The sequence below is a fragment of the Glycine max genome, chromosome 15, assembly GCF_000004515.6.
Source record: "Glycine max cultivar Williams 82 chromosome 15, Glycine_max_v4.0, whole genome shotgun sequence".
Taxonomy (NCBI): domain Eukaryota; kingdom Viridiplantae; phylum Streptophyta; class Magnoliopsida; order Fabales; family Fabaceae; genus Glycine; species Glycine max.
In genome coordinates, this window is record NC_038251.2 from 34,324,995 (window position 1) to 34,339,500 (window position 14,506).

At 33.1% G+C, this 14,506-nt stretch overlaps 1 protein-coding gene and 1 pseudogene across 2 annotated transcripts in view; both read left to right on the plus strand.

Annotated features, from left to right (window-relative positions):
- Positions 1-6,487: 6,487 nt before the first annotated feature.
- On the plus strand, positions 6,488-9,188 carry LOC100812241 (uncharacterized; annotated as a pseudogene).
- Positions 9,034-14,506, plus strand: part of LOC100812785 (guanine nucleotide exchange factor SPIKE 1) — a 59,202-nt gene continuing 53,729 nt past the window's right edge. Inside the window, exons 1-7 of one of the 2 annotated variants that reach the window (XM_006597927.4) lie at positions 9,034-9,369; positions 9,468-9,630; positions 10,657-10,784; positions 10,912-11,015; positions 11,124-11,179; positions 11,345-11,442; positions 11,543-11,680. In XM_006597927.4, the coding sequence (XP_006597990.1) occupies positions 9,307-9,369; positions 9,468-9,630; positions 10,657-10,784; positions 10,912-11,015; positions 11,124-11,179; positions 11,345-11,442; positions 11,543-11,680 (750 nt within the window). In that variant the 5' untranslated portion in view covers positions 9,034-9,306. The remainder of the gene's footprint in view (positions 9,370-9,467; positions 9,631-10,656; positions 10,785-10,911; positions 11,016-11,123; positions 11,180-11,344; positions 11,443-11,542; positions 11,681-14,506) is intronic. The other variant, XM_003545658.5, reaches the window with a different exon arrangement.

A 14,506-nucleotide genomic window follows, 5' to 3' on the forward strand; every position in this document is an offset into this window, starting at 1 on the left:
AGAGGTTTTAGAAGTTGGTTGAGACTTTATTAAGAAAGACAAACCTTATATTAATGTATAAATACATTTTAAAAGGAATTAGTTTTTATGAGTTTTTTACTGCAAATGCTAGTGGGTAATTATTAGTTTTTTTAGTGGGAAATTTGAATCCACAATCTCTCTTCTCCCTTCACCATTAATTTGATAGTTCAGCCTTGGTGTTGATAATTAAGAAAATATTCGACCATTTCTCTTTTTCTTTTTCTTTTTCTTTTCCTTTTTTTAAGGTAACCCTTTTTCTTTTCCTTAAAACCTTAATTATAAAATGTTTTAGAAACTATTAATGGTATAGAAGAAGCTTTCATTTTCATTCTGTAAATATTATTGTCTTACTCATTCAAATTAGTTCATATATAATTTATTTACTGAATGAATTAGTATAAGTTTTTTTAAAAAAAGATTTTTTTAAAATAGTTAAGAAAGAGAATTAAAAAAAATTGCAAATAGTTTTCAAAAAATACTAATTTAAAAATAATAAAGAAAAAAAGTCTACAAAAAATGATGATAAATATATTATTACTTTCAAGAAATTTGAATAATAATCAATGTGAATTTTTCTTTTTGTTTTTCTTTACTGCACAATGTGAATTTTCTTAAGAATTATATTCCTAAGAGAACTTCGTTAAAAAAAATAGTTTAGCCGGGAATAATTTTTTTATTAACATATAATTATAGTCTTTTATGTTTTTATTATCTTCAGTTTCATCCTTTATTTTTTAAAATATTAATGCAATCCTTTATGTTTTTAAAGCAAGTTAGTTCTTTTGAAATATTGATTGTTTTTTAAAAGTTTGGATCATAATTTTGAACAATTTGACTCATCTAAGACATTAAATTCATCCCATTTTTTCACTTACATAAAAATTATGAAACTCAGTGTGTGAGTAACCAAAAAAGAATATGATTTTTTATCTTTAGAACTTTTCAATTGCTGGTTAGGTTTACTTTTCTCTTTCACCATATTTATGGGTCATTTTCTATCCAAACATCATTTGCTTGTAAGGATCCTTTTGTACAAGACAAATTTTGAGAATCTTAAAGTTGACAACGCTTGTTTCCCATTTTTGATTTGTTCTAAAACAAAGCATTCTCGGAAAATAATGTATATTTCCCGAGATTTTTTTTGCTATGTTTCCCACAAAAATATTCGAGTGGGGGAGTTGAGAATCCAACTTTCTTGAATTAAAAATAAGTTTAATTATAATAAAAATATCATGTTATTCTTATTAAATCATTAAATATGATAAATAATTAAAGATTGTGATAAAAGTATTATTATATATGAAAATATTTATAACCAACCAAAAAAATTTAGTCATTCTTAGGAGTCGTGATGTTCAGGATTCATGATTCTCAGGAATGGTGATTCCTAAGCACGAAAAATCTTTTCTTATTCCAAATTTAGTCAGATCTTAAATAAGTCATGAATGGGTTCAAAAATTATGTATCAAACTTGAAATTAATTATTGTTTTGGAAGAACAATTTTGACTCATTCTAAAAACAAAAATGATTAAATTAATTTTTTTTAAAAGATAAGATATCAAACTAAATATAATTAAAAATATAAACGAATAAAGTGTATTTTAGAAAACAACTTACATACCTTGCAAAAATATTTTTTTCAAATAAAGTTTTAGGTGAAGTGAAATCCTAAAAAAATGATATATATTAGATAAAAATGTCAAACCTAAACTTAAAATTTGAAGTTTTTTAAGTATATGTTATGATATAAATAATTATGTCTACTGAGCATGTCCACTTAGAATTCAATCTCTAGATTCATATGTAATATGAAATAAAATCTGTTGGATTAAAAAAAATCAGTTGAAAAAATAAGTCTTAAATAGATGTGTACTTTTAGGAATTAATTTCTCATAAGACTCATTTATTTGAGCTTTTTAATAATTTCCTTTTGCTTAAAAATATTTTAAAAAATGGTAACAATTATATTTTCTTGAAAGAATAGAAACTTGAAAAAAATAATTTCTTGAAGAAAAATCTACATAAAATAGTCTTTAGTGATCACAATATTTTTTAAGTTTATACAAAATCCTTTTAAAAACTAAAAAAAAACACATTTAATATAAAATAAATCAATCCTAATAACTACTACACTTCCATTTCCACATCTTTTGATGGGAAAATATTTAAGTCCCGAGTGATTTCTTGTTTTTAGTTTAAATTTTTTTAAAAACTAAAATTAGTTTTATTTTTGAGTTTTAATTTATTCTTTGTTTTTAGTTTTAAAAATATGTTATAAATTGAAGATAAATATAATAAGTCAATTGTTTTATCTTATCTCATTTTTTATAAAATAACAATAGTGGTAGAGGTAGCAGGGTGGGAGTGACGGCGATAGTAGTGACGATGGCATCGACAATGGTGGTGGTGGAATGATGATGATGATAATAGTGACGGTGGAATAACGATGAGTGTGTTTTAAAATTTGGACCAACCTAGTAGGTCAGACCGGTTCGACCATGACTCGGAAGTCTAAGTAGATTGAGTCACCTATCAGATCAATCATATATTGAACTTGGTGTAACTCGATACGATTTGATTGGGTTTGTAGTTAATTTGATGACCCGTTAACTCGGGTCGAGTCATGCCCAATGCAGGAAACACACTGGGTCATGCGGGTTAATTGACGTTGGGCATAAAGTTTCATTTATTTTTTAATAAAGATCGGGTCATACGGGTCAACTAGTTTTGACATTATCCCAGAGACCCACTGCCTTGACCGGGTCAATCACTAGTTCGGTTTTTAAAATTAGGGGTGGTGGTGAGGTGAAATATTGACAACAATGGTGACAATGACCATGAAGGTGACTAAATGGTGGTGGTGGTGGCGACAATGTTGGCAATGAAAATAGAAGTGGTGATGACAACAAAGGTAAGGTGTGATGATAGTGGCGGTAGTGGAATGGTTGTGGTGGTGGAGGTGGTGCGGTCGTAGTATGTTGATTATGGTTAGAATGTGTTTTTTAAAAACTAAAAATCAAATTCACAAAATCTTTTTTGGTTTTGATAACGAATGTAAAATTGTTTTAGAATTGAATTTAAAACCAATACAACTTAAATTTTGTCAAATGTGTTTTATTTTAAAAATTATATTTAAAATCTAAAAGCCATAAACTTATTGCATCTCCAACGCAAGGTTCTTTAGTGGTTCCTTCATAGCAAGATACAGTTTCATGAAGAGACCTTGCACTAGAGAGGGTCTCCATGGCGGAACGGTTTCCTCTTGAAAAAGAAATGATTCTTATATAAGGAACAAGTGCTTAACATTAATATATTAATATCTAACATCAACCACCATGTAAAAAAAAAGAGGGAAAACAATAGAAAGAAGAACAGTGAGAGCACAGAACCAAGAACAACACATATCAAACAAGAACAACATAGAACCAAAAATGAAAGAACGATGAATAATTAATCTGAGAATGGAAACAAAATTAAGAACGGATTCAAGGGGTTGTGACAATGGTTGCACGAGGGAGGAGCCGCAATGATGGCAAGAGGGGCAACAATGGTTGCATGAGGGAAGGGTCGCGATGGTGGCGCATGGCATGATGATGGTGGCAAGATTGTGGTGGCGTGATGGTGGTGTTGTGAAGATGGTGCTACGATGGTGGTGGTGCCCTGAAGAAAAGAACAGAAAGAGAATAGGGGAAGTGAAGAGGTCTATGGGTGTGGCAGAGAAAAGAGAGAAGAGGGGTGTGGGTGTGGAGGTCTGGTGGAGAAAAGCGAGAGAAAATAAGTGAGGTGTGGTGTGGCTCGAGGAAGAGGAAAGCTTCTAGAGAAATGAGAAAAAGAGAGAAGAGATGATGAGAATCCTAAAATTGGCCAAATACAGGCTAAAGGCCCAAGTGGAGAAGGACGAAGGCCCAAGTGGAGAAGGATGAAAGCCCAGAGGCAGAGACACTATCAAGACTATTAATTGTTGCTGAAGGCCCAAATTAATTTGAAGGCCCATAATAAATATGTTCTATTTTGTTTTTATTTTATTTATAATTTGTTTGGCCCAAACTGTTTTGAAGGTCCATGTCTATTTTTATCTTTTTGTTCAGATACACTATAAGTATTGGTTTTTGTTTTCAATAAAAGAACTTTTGGCATTTGATGAAATTTGGTGAGAGTTTCTCTCTGGGTTCCTTGTTGAACCAATCTTAGACTTATCAAGGTAATCCTTGTGGCGTCTATCCTGACTTATCTTCCTTCACCGGAAGTGGCGTCATCCAAATCTCTGTAACTTGTATCAAGCGATCTTCCCTGTAAGGTTCACATCAATAGAGGTGGGGTGTGGATGGAGAGTGTGTGGAGAAGTGGGAAAGGCAACGTGTAGGGAAGGGAAAGATTCTAGAGAAGTGGAAAGGTGAAGTGGAGAAGTGGAGTAGTTGCAAAAAAAAAAAAGTTTATTCATGATAAAATAGATTAAATAAAAGCACATTTTTATTTCTCATATCCAAGGAATCATAAATTTTAAAAAAAAATCTCTATATTAGTGATATATTTATAATGAATAGGTTAATGATAATCTTGTATTGGGGCCATAACCATCAAAACTTATTTATGAAATGCTAGTTAAATTCGAGCTAAAAAATAAATGATATTTAACAAAAAAATTATTTAAAACCTAAAACTTTTATTTTTTTTAATATAATTTAGTTATTTATTCTTAACAAGTACTAATATGTGATGACATTTGTTAATTGTTATGATTTGCACACATAATTGGTGTAAAGGAAAAGTTTCGTGAATGGATATTATTTCCACCGAGATAACATAGCAACGTTGATAGTTAAAAAAATGAAATTGGAAAATAATGGCAAAAAAAGTGTAGAATTGGAATGTTGGATAAATTGGAACATTGTGGAGGATTGGACTGTTGAAGTTAGCGTTGCACACATAATTTTTTTTTAACGTAAGAACATTATTCTTATAAATTTGGATTCATCTGATGGAGTTTTGGGCACAATATTTGTACTCTTAATTTTTTTCTTGTTCCGATCAAGCCTCAATATTTTTTATTCTCTCTAAAGTGGATCCCAATCAATATTACTATAGTTATTTGTAAAATCAACCACCTCCTATCAGTGAAAATTTTCAAAATTCACCACAACACGTTATGTACCACTCCATACCAATGAAAATTCTCAAAATCCACCACAGTATGTTATGTATCCACCACCCCCACACATGTGGTATATGCATCCTTCATCCAATGTAGAGCTACGTACCAATGATAGTTCTCAAAATTCACAAATTTATAGTCAAAATCATCAACCCCACAACCCAAACACATGTTATAGGCCTTCTTTATCCAATATTGAGTCCCCTAGCAATGAAATTGAATCACCAATCGGTGTAGATAGTATTCAACTAGACGAAAGAGATCAAAATTCAGATGGGAAAAAAGTCGTACAACATTTTTAATGACAGAAGATGTGATTCTCGTCTGATCATGGCTCAATGTGTCAAAGGATTCAATTACAGGAGTCGACCAAACATCAAACCAATATTGGGCAAGGATAAAAAATGCGTACAACAATGATGATGTGCGTCAAAGCGGACAATTTTGTGAAAAAAGATGGACTCAATTAAAATCTAGGTAGAACAGGATCCCCTTTCCAATTCAAAAGTTTAACGAGTGCTACAAACAAGCACGTAAACATAGGAGAAGTGGAAGTTTTGAGAAGAATGTTTTGGCTGATGCTCATATGATTTACAGACAGGATTCAGGTAAAAAATTTGAGGTTGAGCAAGCTTGGTTGTTGTTGAAAGATCAACCAAAATTCGATGCAAAATTTATGTCAAAGTATTCAAAAAGAACAAAGGTTTCTATTTCTGGAAATTACTCGTCATCTTCTAACCCAGAGACACCCATTGAAGTCAAAGAATATGATACGTCATCGCCAATTCTCACCCAATTGGACAAAAAGCAGCAAAAAGGAAGAGCAAAGGAAATGAATCTTCGAACACTCTCGATTTATCTAACATAGAAAGTGTAATGAAGGACAAAAATGTCAACACATCAAAACTTATTCAGTTAAAGGAGGCACATGAAAGGCGTCTGCAAGAATAGGAACGACGCATATAGTATGAAATTTCATGAAGGATACATCCAACATGTTCAAACAACAACACCAAGATCACGAAAAGTATTGTGACCATATTAGGAAAAAACTAGGATATTAAATGTTTAGTTCTTATGTATGAATGTTATGCTAATGTCGTGTTTGATATTTAATTTTAGCAGTGTAGGTTGTTGTTGTATCTCAAATTCAGAATTCTATGTTGGAAAACTAGCTGTTGAAAAACTAGCCGCTAGAAAACTAGCGTTACAAATGAAGTTATATAAATGTCCAATGTTTCATCATTCTCACATGTTCTCATACAAAATATGCAATATTTCTCTCTTATTTCAAACACTTTAATTACCATATAATGGATCCAAACATCAATTTAGATAAAGCTTTGGATCAAATGATAGATGAGGATTTGGAAGACAACACTGATGGAGAAATCATTAGGTTGATACTTGAGAGCCAACAACAACCAGATGGCAACACCACTAGGCATAGCCAAAGAAGAAGAGTGATACACCGTAATTGTGAAAAAGGTCATGGTTGATTGTTCAATGGCTATTTTTCAGAAAATCTTGTATACACATACATTCAGTTCCGAAAAAGGTTTCATATGTGAAGGCATGTGTTTCTCCGAATTGTAGACACGCTCAACAATTATGATGAATACTTTCAAATGAGGGTCGATGTATTATGTCGAAAAGGCCTATCTCCATGGCAGAAGTGCACAACTACTATTCGTATATTGGCTTATGGATCACTTGCTGACAGTGTGGATGAATATGTTCAAATTGGTGAAACAACTGCAATGGAATGCTTGGAGCGATTTGTATTAGGCATATGCACCATATTTAGGAATGAGTACTTGAGGAGACCAAATAACGAAGACACCGAGCGACTACTACAAATGGGAGTAGCACACAGATTTTCAGGTATGTTAGGTTCCATTAATTGTATGCACTAGGAATGGAAAAATTGTTCAGTTGCACGGAAAGGTCAATTTTGTCGAGGTGATCATTGCAACCCAACAATCATTCTTGAAGTTGTGGCATCACAAGACTTGTGGATTTGACATGTATTTTTTGGCACCGCTGGTTCAAATAATGACATTGCTATGTTAATTGGATCTAATGTGTTTGATGAAGCTTTGTCAAGACGTGCGCTTGCAGTGCAATACACAGTGAATAGAATCCAATATAATATGATATACTATTTAGTGGATGACATTTATCCAAACTTTGCCACATTTGTGAAGACCATCTCAATTCCGCAAGGAGAAAAATAAAAATTATTTGCACAATGACAAGAATTAGCAAGAAAGGATGTAGAACGGACATTCAGAGTGCTCCAATCTCTATTCGCAATTATACGTAGTCCGACACGTTTTTGTGATGCTGGTAAAATGAAGAATATCATCTATGCATGCATCATATTGCATAATATGATTGTTGAGGATGAACATGACACATATCAAAATAACATTGATTACAGTAGTATAGGTAAGTATTTTTAGGTGCTCACCCTAGTATCAAATCAACATACCCCCAAAGGAGAGTAGAGGTTCATGACAAACAAAACCACCGCCAACTTCAAGCAGATTTATTTGAACATATTTAGGAACATTTCAAAAATGAAAATAACAATTAATTTTATGTAATATTTTTTTTTAATTTTTCATCATTATGTTTTTTATTTCAATGTCATTGTGTTTAATTATCTATTATTATATAAAAATGTATTTTTTATTGTTACACATTTTCTTTCAATGTTATGAAATTTTGTTTATTTTTAATTTATATTTAATATTTTCTTCAATTATTTATATTTATTATTTGTATACATAAAAATTGGAAAAATGAATTAGTTGTTTTATTGGAATAAAATTAAGTTAGAATAAAAAAATTTAAATGTGTGAATTTTTTAAAGTTTCCTTTGATCTTTTGCATTGAAGGAAAATTATGTATGATTTTTTTTTGAGAAAATTATGTATGATTTTGTTTTGAGTGATATGACACTGTGAAAATCACAAAAAGTATTACAGGGACATAAAAAAAAAAAATTAAAAAAATCCGTATAAGAGACATGCACCATAAATACTCTTACAGCCACCTTGAAGAGACCTAAATTAAGGGTGGACTCACCCTTGTATAAAGTCTAAATGACTATATATTAACCTGCAGAAAAAAACACTATTCACATGTGGAAAAGATTTACGACAAGATTATAATGTTATCTATGAAGATATCATAAAATAATTTAGTTAATTAAAATATAAAAAATAAAAGAAGTAAACATATACATAATTAAAGATCAATCAAAATTATTAATTTTTTAAAATAGGGACCAAAATAGTAAAAAAAAAAGAAAATCAAATTAATTTAGTCTAATTATTAATGAGTGTAATTTCTATATATTTTTAGTGTATTTTTTATAATGTTATATTCTATTACAAATTCTCCTACGATCTAATAAAGAAAGCGTTGCATAAAAAACTAAAAACTTTTAATATTTTAAAAATGCATACCATTTTACTATACATACCATTTATGACCCAATACATATATTTACTTAAAAATATCCTATACATTCAACAAATAATAGTATTTTTTTTATTTATAGAAATAAAAAACAATAAATTTATACTAATTCAGAGATCCCACTCAACATTAATTCAGCTAGAATGCCTTGGTCAATAAATGATAATTATTATAATTTTTATTAGTTAACTATATAAAAAACTATCATATTATGGATGCAAAATAATTAAAGTCTGATGATCTTTATTATCTTAAAAAAAAGTTTTCGGAAAAGAAAAGAATGGCAGAAGCAGAGCAGAATAACCAAGTTGGGGAAAAAAATAATAAGAAAGAGACATTGGGTCCGACACCTGCCTGCTGTGTACATATGAACCCTCTTTGGCGTTTTCTCTCTTTGGACTTCTTTTGACTTCTTTTCACTCTGTCTCGTATTCTTCCTCTCTCGGCACTTGAACTGCAGCAACCTTTCTCTCTATCACCCCCGCGAACAATGCTCCTCCTCCTCCTTCTTCCAGATCCAGCTAATGCTCCACATTGCGCATTCTCTCTCTAACCCCTAACCCCTAACCCCGAAACGACGCCGTCTCGCCCTCACTCCCCCGCGCAAAACCCTAGATCTGCTGCGATTGCGACTGCGACTGCGATGCTCCACCTCCGCCAGCGCCGCGACGCCGTCGCGCCAGCCACCACGCGCTGGCGCAACACGGTAGTTTTACGGCTACAACAACCTCCTCCTCCTCCTCGCCCGAAACGGTACGTTTTTGAAGTGACGCTTTTGTTGTGTTTGTGTTGTGTTGTGTGCAGTTCGAGGAGAATCTGGAGCAGTGGCCGCACCTCAACGAGCTCGTCCATTGCTACACCACGGATTGGGTCAAGGATGAGAACAAGTACGGACACTACGACTCCGTCGGAACGCCGTCGTTTCATAACCAGATATATGAAGGCCCCGACACTGACATTGAAACCGGTATTCTCCCTCTCTCTCTTAATTTTTTTTGCTTTTTTTTATCGTATTAGCTTCTGCATTATTCTGCGTTTTTTTTTGAATTTTTGAAATGTGGGTTAAATGTGAGTGTGGTTAATCAATAGGGGTAATGCTAATAATAGCATTTGTGATGTGACAATGACAGAAATCGGTGTTTATTTCTGTTCTGCCACTTTTTCTTCTTCTTCATTATATCAGCTTAGGGCTGTTTGGATATGGAAAAAATGAAATTAGTTTCTCCATGAGCTAAAGTTAGCTTTGCTTCCATAAATTAGCTTATGCATAAGTTAAATTTTTTAGCTTATGCGGAAGCTTATTTCATTTTTCCTTATTATCTTTTCTCTCCTAGAAGTGCTTATGGAGTTTATCCAAAAACAGAGCTTTATGCATTCTGCGATTACCTTTTTTTTTGTTAAGTTGTGAAATGGGGTTTAAATGTGAATGTGCTTATTTACTGGGATAATGCTAATAAATTAATAATTGTATGTGACGCTGACACTGAGATTGGTATTTATTTCTCTCTATCCCTTTTTTTTGCTTTTGCTTCTTGTTTATCATATCAGCTTTTGCATTCTGTGACTTCGGGCATTCTGCGTCATAACACTATTAATAGCATGTGGGTGGGTTTAGGGTTGTGTTTGTGATTAGTGGTTGTAGATTTTTTTGTAAATACAATTTTGCCTTTCCTCTATCATACTAGCTTCTGCATTTAGCAATTTTTTGTTTATACTTTTTAAAATTATGAAATGGGATTTACATGTGCATGTGCTTATTAACTAGGTTATTACTGCTAATAGCATGTGACACAGATACTGGTATTTCTCTTTTGTTTTTTTCCCCATATTTTTTATATTTTTTGCTTCTGCTGCATCTTCCTCATATCAGCTTCTGCATTCTTCATCATAACACTGGTAATATCATATGGGTGGGTTTTGGGTTGTGTTTATTGGTGATTAATGATTGTAGCAAGTTTTTTGTTTTCTTGAACAAAATTATTGTTGTATGCAGAAATGCGCCTTGCTGGGGCAAGGCAAACAAAGGGTGATGATATTAGTGAAGATGACATACCTAGTACTTCAGGAAGGCAGTTTATGGAAGGTGCAGATGGTGACTTGCTGCCTTCGGATGTTCCAAAGGTTGATAGGGGTGTAGTTTGGTTCCTTGTTTTAATTCTATTGGAGATTCTGTGCTAGTTTACGATTCAAGTTTGTAGAAATGGTATTGGTACTGATTTTGATTTTATTAATTTACTTAAATGTGAAGCATATTGGTCAATCTCTCCTTCCTGCTTATGAGCCTGCATTTGATTGGGAAAATGAGAGGGCATTGATATTTGGACAAAGGATACCGGAAACTCCTGTATTGCAGTATGTCATTTGTGAGATGTTTCTGAGTAGAGTATATTTTCATCTTTTCCTGTTCTTTTTGGCCCAACTGAGTTTTTTTTGTCAATCCTTTTCTGTTTGGCATCTCAGTGGAATGAAGATCTCTGTAAAAGTTCAGTCTTTACAATTTCAAGCAGGATTGGCCGGTGAGTGTTTTGCTGTTGATATTGGTGGGATAATGTGGTAGACAAATTGCTTCTTCTCATTGTGCTGTTGCCAATGCTATGCCATTTAATTTTTAGTGTTTATGCTGAAAGTGGATTTATGTGTCTGACACAGAGCTCTGTTTTTTTTTTTCTCATAATTTATAGAGCCCTTTTATGGTACAATGTGCTTGTACAATAGGGAGAGAAGAGAAAAGTTATCAGAAGACTTTTACTTTCATGTCTTACCAACTGAAATGCAGAATGTAAGTATATGATTTTTTTTTGTTAAGTTATATGTAATCAATGGGTGATTTTGAAGTGACAATGATTTGGCCCCATCCCCCCACTTTTTACAATTTCCAGGCCAAAATTACATGTGAACCTCGTGCAGTCTTTTACTTAGATGCGCCATCTGCTTCAGTTTGTTTGTTAATCCAGTTGGAGAAGCATGCTACTGAAGAAGGCGGGGTTACTGCTTCTGTTTATTCACGTAAAGATCCAGTATGTATTGACATTTTTCTTCCTTTGTTGTTGTTGTTTTCTTTGTGCCTTAGCCAAGAATTTAAGCTGGTTTTCCACTATTGCATGTGTACATACAGTATATAGGAGCACATTTTGTCCATAAAGATGGGGTGGGTGCACTACAATCAAATCTGAATTTTTGAAGAGCAACCGATGGTTACTTTCTTTAAAAGAAGATCTTGAGTAAAATAACTAGAGCTTGAACACTACAAAGCCTATACTTACGGCTTAATATTAAGCCCAAGTCTTTTTAATTTGTTGCATTGTCACAAATTGGACTGCATTTTGTTGACCAATCTTTTCAACTGCCATCCGTTATCTTAAAAATATTATTTAGCTGTTATTTATATGTGAGATGTATCAATAGGCTTCAAAAGGACTGTTCTCTTAGATTATGTTTTGGATATCTAATGGTGAATGAAATAGAATCAAAATTCCAGTCCATTGTTTGGATACTTTATGATGGAACATGGTAACAATTATTTCATTAACTTATTATTCTTATCTCACTTGGTGCTTTTTCCTGGTTGCTTCTCCTAATTTGTATATCCATTTTTGCCCATCTCTACCCAGTTAAGCAATGAGCTTGAAGTGGGTTGCCCCTATTGCAAAAAGCAACTAACAATAAATTGAGATTTGGGACTTATCATCCCTCTATTGTGTCATTGAATGTGGGTATTTGGAAATATAATTTGTGAAACAATGGGGGTAAACAAAAAGGTCAATTCAATAGTCTAAATAACTTCCTACAAGGAAGAATTGTTTAAAGATGAAAGAGAGGGCATACTTATGAGAGAATGGCCTAGTTTGTAGATATGCTGGATGCCTTCAACTTTGGAAGGAAGAAGCATACACTTGCAGAGGGAGGAAGAATCACAATAAAGAATTAATTTCTTTTCAAATAAAACAATCAAAAGTGCTGATTCCATCCATACCCCCATCAATTGGGGGGTGGGGTGGGGGGTCAAATTGGGGTTTTGATGCATTGCAATTTTAGAACAGGGTTTTTATTGTGTGCCATGGAGGCATGGACACATGATAAGAAGATAGAAATAAGAAGTTTATATTGGGAATGAGAGTATTTATTATATCCAAAACATAAGCAATTCAGTTCATGCTCTTTTAAGTAATTTTAGGCATTTAATAGGTTATGTTTGAATGGGCACACAATAGATAGTCTCGTTTATAATATTAAAACAATGACGCACTTTAAAACTTGATTTCATTCCTCTCCATTCCTCTATCTATCAATTCAAACAAAGCGTTAGAGCTGTTCACTAAGTAGTTTAATATGGTCTTCTTTTCCTTAATATTCTTCCACCCACCAATCATGATGTTGCATTCCGTTTTCTTCCAATAAGCTATGGTCAAATTCATTTGTTGATTCTAATATTTGACTCTAATCTCAAGATAGGATGGTGGTTTAAATCCTGTGCCATGTCTTACAACCAATTCCAAGATGTCATGGAATTCATCACTCCTTGCCACATTGAATGGTATGGGATGGCATTTTAGAAAAAGAACCAATTTCTTGACATGCTTCCTCCAACAAATTCTTCTTAAAAATGTGATTTGTTGTGGATTGGGGTGCTTACTCTGCTTTTCTTAAAAGTATTTCTCGAGTTCTCAACCAGTTCTCAACCACATCATTCCCTTCTCTTTTTTCCCCAGATTTATATGCTCATCATTGGTGCTTGATTTCTTGATTAATCTCTCTTGCAACAGGGATGCAATTACTCACATTTCTTTCGTCATTTCATTAGTAACAATTTTACATGCTACAACCTGCTTTGTGTCCACACCCTATGACCTATGATGCTTTTTGATTGTAATGTTTGCATTTAATGTTTTTTCTTTCATCTCCGTCCACTTAAATATGCTTCCACCTCACTCCCATGTCCAATTGGATTCTTGTGCATTTTAGAACCCTCACTCACGGCATCACTTGGGTTGCCACCACCAGCAGCTGCACTAGCACTCCGTTAATCTCAAGCACCAAAACATAGAAGGGAAGAGAAGCTACAAGTAAAACAAAGAAGAAAAAACCTGCTTTGAATCAGCATAACCGTTAGATTGTGCAGTAAAATCCCATAAGTTGATTTAATGAAAAGCAGCTGAACTTGCACCTAGAGAAGATAAAAAAACAGGCAGATCAGCGAGCTGCCTAGCAGAAACAGAAAAGACAAGATTGAACCTGAAGAAGAAGATGCAGATTGGAACAAGAAGACACAAGTCGGAATGGAGGAAGAAATAGGGCTTGGATTCTTTTAGGTGGGTGTTCAAAGTTGGTTAGGTTCCTGTTTTTTCCTTCATAAGTGGGCCTTCTTCTGATCAGCAATGGATCAACCAATCACACTAGAACAAGTTTCCATAGGTGATTGTGATCAATGGCATCTCCAGAATTGTAGAAATGTATGATTCACAAGTTAGATTTGGGGATCAGCACTTTATTTAGGGAAACTGGGAAAAGGGTAAGGAAAAGAGTGTGATGGGAGAGCAAGAGTGTGATTTGTCCTATGTGGGACTTGAAAGATGCAATGAAACCATATGCTTCTATAAGAAATACATTATAAAAGATAGTGAAGACATTTTTTTGGGCTTGGACATTTCAAAAAATGGTGAAGACATTTTTTTTAAAATTTTTTAATTTTGAACATGTGTTCCTAGGATGTTAGTTACAAGATTTTAAAATATTAGTTGAAAAGGTAGAAGCAGGGTCTAAATATGCATTTTCTACCTTGGACTTTGAATTTTTTTTTCTTTGTAGTAATAATAAATAAGTTCTGTGAATTTTTTCTTGCTGAC